The sequence below is a fragment of the Agrilus planipennis genome, unplaced genomic scaffold (assembly GCF_000699045.2).
Source record: "Agrilus planipennis isolate EAB-ADULT unplaced genomic scaffold, Apla_2.0 scaffold476, whole genome shotgun sequence".
NCBI lineage: Eukaryota > Metazoa > Arthropoda > Insecta > Coleoptera > Buprestidae > Agrilus > Agrilus planipennis.
The window spans coordinates 23,243-28,549 of record NW_020439276.1 but is presented as its reverse complement, the minus strand read 5'-3'; the positions used below and the strand labels follow the sequence as shown (position 1 = coordinate 28,549).

Below are 5,307 nucleotides of genomic sequence, written 5' to 3'. Positions count from 1 at the left end.
AAAATAAATAGTTCTAAAGTTATTTAAGAAAATAGATGAAAATTGATCATCCCCCCTTTATCTCCGAAACTACTGAACCTAAAATTTTGAATTCTTTACTTAAACATCACAGGAAAATTATTAAGAAGTCTATGGTCTGAACATAACGTGGTCAATCTTTCAACAGAATAGTATTGTGCGTATAAATTTACTTTTACAGTTTGAATGTATGGGAGAACATGTTTTTTTTTAACTTTAATATTAAGTTGGTTTTCGGGTAAGGGAAAAACGGAGAGGTCCTCACCCGTGCGCCTGTCTGTCCGTTTTTTTTCTCTATTGTCTTTATGCTGGTTGAAAACTTCAAAAGTTTAGTCAAGGTTTTAATTGGAAAAAAATTAAGCCTTTGTATAACACACGTGCCTGTCTATAAAGTCAAAAACATCAAAAAAATATAAGAAAACAAGTCTTTAAATTAGCAGAGTGACAAGATAATAAAGCGGCTTAAGACAAATTCAAAAAACGTTTATTTTTTGTTAAATCGTTAGTTGAACTGTTTACGTTGCTAATTAACATACTTTTGTGATGAACAAACTTCTGGATCATTGTAAATATAGTTGGTTATTTAATGTTACTTTTTATTTTCTTGAGTTGTCATTCCATAAAAATTTTAATTATTGTACAGAAAAATATATTTTTAATGATTGATGAATTTTCTTCTTTTAAAAAAAAAATACACTTGCCAATAAAATTCATGATACATCACGGTTCGGTAAATAAATTGCTTCACTATACAGTACTTTTTGTAAGTGGAGTCTTATAAAAGTCACTAATTAGTTTAAATAAATAAATAATCTCTGACCTTCGAACCTGCATGCTTTAATAATTCCGCCTATATCCCATCTTACACCTAGTGCCTTACTTTCCGTTAAAGTTTTTGATGGTAACTCAAACTTTTATGTCAGTGTGGGGTATCAGAATTCATCTATCTCCACTCTGCCTAGTTTTTCTAATACATTTCCTAACTCTTGTCCTGCGTGTAATAGATTCCTTAAATATTCATTCCAACTTTCTGTCATTTCTCCATTTTCTGTCCCTAGAGTCACTCCTGACTCCTTCCTTATATTATTACTGTGGTGCCCTCATCATCATAAGGTCGTCAGTCCTAAGACTGGCTGAACACGCACCTCCACTCTTTCCTATCCTGAGCTAATTTTTCTATTTCCCTAAAACTAGAACAACCTACATCCTTAACTATTAACTCCCGTTTTTGCCTCTAATATGTCTCTGACTAGACCTTCATGCCTGACAAGATGTCCTACTAACCTATCTCGCTTATTTCTTATTGACATCTATAAAGTCCTCTGTTCTCCTGTACTTTCTAATACCTTTTCGTTTCTAACCTTCTCTATCCACGGTATCCTCATCATTCGCATGTAACACCACATTCCGAACGCTTCTAACCTTTTTTTTTCCGCCGCGCCTACTGTCCGTGTTTCGCACCCGTACAGCGCCGCCCTCCAAACATACACCTTTAACAACCTTTTTCGAATTTCTAAATTAACCGTTTGCGAGCATAGAAGTGACTTCTTTTTATTGAAGGCGACACGACCCTGCGCCATCCTCTGCTTTATATCCTTACTGCTCCTTCCGTCCTGACTTACCTGACTTCCTGGATACCTAAAATCAGCCACTTCTACTAATTTTTCGTCTCGTATATTCGCTCTTTCCCTACTTTTTTTTCCCTTGCATACCAGTATGTTTGTTTTACTTTTATTTATTTTCATACAGTACTGTTTTGTCAGTACCGCTCCAATTTTATTTAAAGCTATCTCTAATTCCTCCTTGCTAGATGCTAATACTTCTATATCAACTGCAAATCTATGGATACTAATCTTTTGCCCCTGTATATCTATCCCTACAGTTGTACTGTTTTTAATGATATTGATCGCGTCTTCGATGAATAGATTAAAAAGTAGAGGTGACAGTGTGCATACCTGTCTGACTCCCTTCCTAATATTTACTTCTCTACTTTGCAGTTCCATCTCNAACATACTTTTGTGATGAACAAACTTCTGGATCATTGTAAATATAGTTGGTTATTTAATGTTACTTTTTATTTTCTTGAGTTGTCATTCCATAAAAATTTTAATTATTGTACAGAAAAATATATTTTTAATGATTGATGAATTTTCTTCTTTTAAAAAAAAAATACACTTGCCAATAAAATTCATGATACATCACGGTTCGGTAAATAAATTGCTTCACTATACAGTACTTTTTGTAAGTGGAGTCTTATAAAAGTCACTAATTAGTTTAAATAAATAAATAATCTCTGACCTTCGAACCTGCATGCTTTAATAATTCCGCCTATATCCCATCTTACACCTAGTGCCTTACTTTCCGTTAAAGTTTTTGATGGTAACTCAAACTTTTATGTCAGTGTGGGGTATCAGAATTCATCTATCTCCACTCTGCCTAGTTTTTCTAATACATTTCCTAACTCTTGTCCTGCGTGTAATAGATTTCTTAAATATTCATTCCANGTATAAGACGCAGAAGCAAATGTGAGAAGTATGCGGAACTTCTGCAATTGCGGAAGCGGAAGCAGAAATCCGTTGCAACACCAAGTATAATTGGTAATACACAATACACATAATAAAGGTAAATAATGTGTTGTATAAAAGTTTTCACTTACTTGGAAACCAATTGGTAATCCCTTTCTATTGAGTCCGGTTGGTATTTGAGTCGATGGGAGGCCAAGCACGTTACTGATCATTAAATATAAATATCCTCGCCCTTTTACCAAAGCTTGACCGCTTCTAAAAGCGGCGGAGGTAAATGAAGGCACGAATATTACACCGTTTGTACCGAGCTCTTTCTGAAATTGAAAGTTCAATTGTTTTAATGGTATAAATTGAACTTTAACTATCAAATATAAAAAGGTGCCAACAGGGACGCTTTAATTATGCTTTGTTTGTAGAAATTGTGGTGAGGGGGAAGGGGAGATGTTTATGTAGACACTAGTTTTAAGGGATTTAAATATTGTGGTAAAATTCGTCATTCATTCAAAATGTCTTTTGGCGCCATTAGTTATCTGAGACTGTAAATAAAATAAGTAGAGATATTGGTGCGTAAAGCCAAAGATCCAGGGTTCGATTCCCGGCGGGGCTGTGACAACAGCAACAATTTTTCCCTCATTAATTTGAGGCAGCGTGTAGTGGGTAAAAAATTAAAAAATGAATTTTTAGATTAATATTTCATAAGTAGAGATATTTTTACTTACTGTAATATGTTGTTTAAGATTATCAGCCTTTTTGGCAAATTCTTGCACTTTTTCTTTTGTCATAAACCCATCTTTGCATCTCGCCAGTTGGAAAACAGACCCGCTAAGAGTTAGATCGGACATTAACACCATTGCTTTCAATAATTCCAGCCAAGGGTTCTGTTCATTCTGTATAATAATAATAATAACAACAAAAAATATGATTAATGTTGCCTGTTTTTCAATAGAGTATAAACTATTGTTAGTAAAAAGTTGTCTTCTATAAATATTCGAATATTCGTTGCTTACATCTTTGTTGTCTGGATTCTTTAGAAGATTTGGTGCGTTTTCGCTGGCTTCAATTATTAAGGAGAGTCCCATATCAAAAATTTCTTCCAATCCTTCGAATCGCTTTGGACGAGTCATCACTCCATAAATTTCCTCGAAATGCTTTGCAGAGTTATCGATAGCATCTCGAATTTCCTTGGTTACTGACGGATATAACCATGCGTCTTTTACATTTTTCACGGAGAATATCTTAAGATTCGACAGGTCAATCTGTTCAATTAAATCCACAATGGAATGTTAGAATACGTATTCTTTTAAATTAGGAAAAATTTAACTGATAGTGTGATACATTGACTGCGAAAGCACTTTAAGATTTTTCGTAGTTTTATTATAATTTTTGACAAATTCATTATTCCAAAGAATAGGTATATTTTTGTATATTATAATAAAACTTTGACAAATTCATTATTCCAAAGAATAGGTATATTTTTGTATATTGCATCTCCCAAATCAGAAACTGTAGTATTTTAAACAATGAGTTTGTCAGATATTTGTGAAATAGTCATCACGTGTTTCCTTATACAATATTTGCGATTATTAGAGAAGTTTTCATGGTGTTTTGCTTTATCCACGGAGGGTGCAACAGAAATAAGTGTCGAACTTGCAAGAGATGTGAAAGTCCACCGTTTTCGAGAAAAACGTAGTCGAAAGTACAGGTAAATTCAATTCCGGCTCTGGTGAAGATATACGGACCGCAACGCTGCACTCAATAGGCTGGTGATTACCAAGCATCAGTGTAGTATTTGTTGTGTTCTTTATTTGTTAGATTAGATTAAATGCAATTTAGGGGGTTTATGTTAACAGTCAACCTCTAGTAGCCGTTTATTTTTTAATGTTTTGTATCGCAACTTAAATATGTTCTTGTTACCTTTTCGTTTAATTTGAGTACTGATGGGTCATCGCATAAAACTGTGGTCATAAGGGGCAAGTCTTCNTATTTTAAACAATGAGTTTGTCAGATATTATAATAAATTTGTGAAATAGTCTTCACTTGTTTCCCTATACAATATTTGCGATTATTAGAAAAGTTTCCGTGGTGTTTTGCTTTATACACGGTGGGTGTAATAGAAATAAGTTCCAAGCATGCATGAGGTGATAGAGTATCATAAAACAAACAAATTAAGTAAATGTTTGCATGTCCGAAAGTTCACCGTTTTCGAGAAAAACGTAGTCGAAAGTACAGGTAAATTCAATTCCGGCCCTGGTGAAGATATACGGACCGCAACGCTGCACTCAATAGGCTGGTGATTACCAGCATCAGTGTAGTAGTAGTCATTTGTTGTGTTCTTTATTTGTTAGATTATATTCAGGCTGTTTATGTTAACAGCCAACCTCTAGTAGCCGTTTATTTTTTAACGTTTTGTATCGCAACTTAAATATGTTCTTGTTACCTTTTCGTTTAATTTGAGTACTGATGGGTCATCGCATAAAACTGTGGTCATAAGGGGCAAGTCTTCGGCATACCTCGTCATTGGCCCGACAACAAGATACTCAGAAAAATTTTCTTTGCCAGGTGAACTTGGAAAATGCCCTTTGATAGATATCACCCCTACAATTTTTTTCATTATAATTCAAAGGTGAAATAGAAATATTTGCAATCTAAATTTATATTTATCGTTAAGTAATGAAATCTTCAAATTGTGAAAAAGACTCCCTAAACGTAAGTCTATTTTAAAGTTTAAATTTATCAAAAGACTAATATTTTTTTAAAAAAAAAT

At 33.8% G+C, this 5,307-nt stretch overlaps 1 protein-coding gene across 1 annotated transcript in view; it reads right to left on the bottom strand.

The window, feature by feature from the left end:
• Nucleotides 1-2,428: 2,428 nt before the first annotated feature.
• Nucleotides 2,429-5,307, bottom strand: part of LOC108744038 (fatty-acid amide hydrolase 2-A) — a 17,103-nt gene continuing 14,224 nt past the window's right edge. The window contains exons 4-7 of the mRNA XM_025978296.1: nucleotides 4,981-5,156; nucleotides 3,551-3,799; nucleotides 3,263-3,430; nucleotides 2,429-2,857 (exon numbers count right to left, since the gene is read on the bottom strand). Coding sequence (XP_025834081.1) covers nucleotides 2,429-2,857; nucleotides 3,263-3,430; nucleotides 3,551-3,799; nucleotides 4,981-5,156 — 1,022 coding nt within the window. The remainder of the gene's footprint in view (nucleotides 2,858-3,262; nucleotides 3,431-3,550; nucleotides 3,800-4,980; nucleotides 5,157-5,307) is intronic.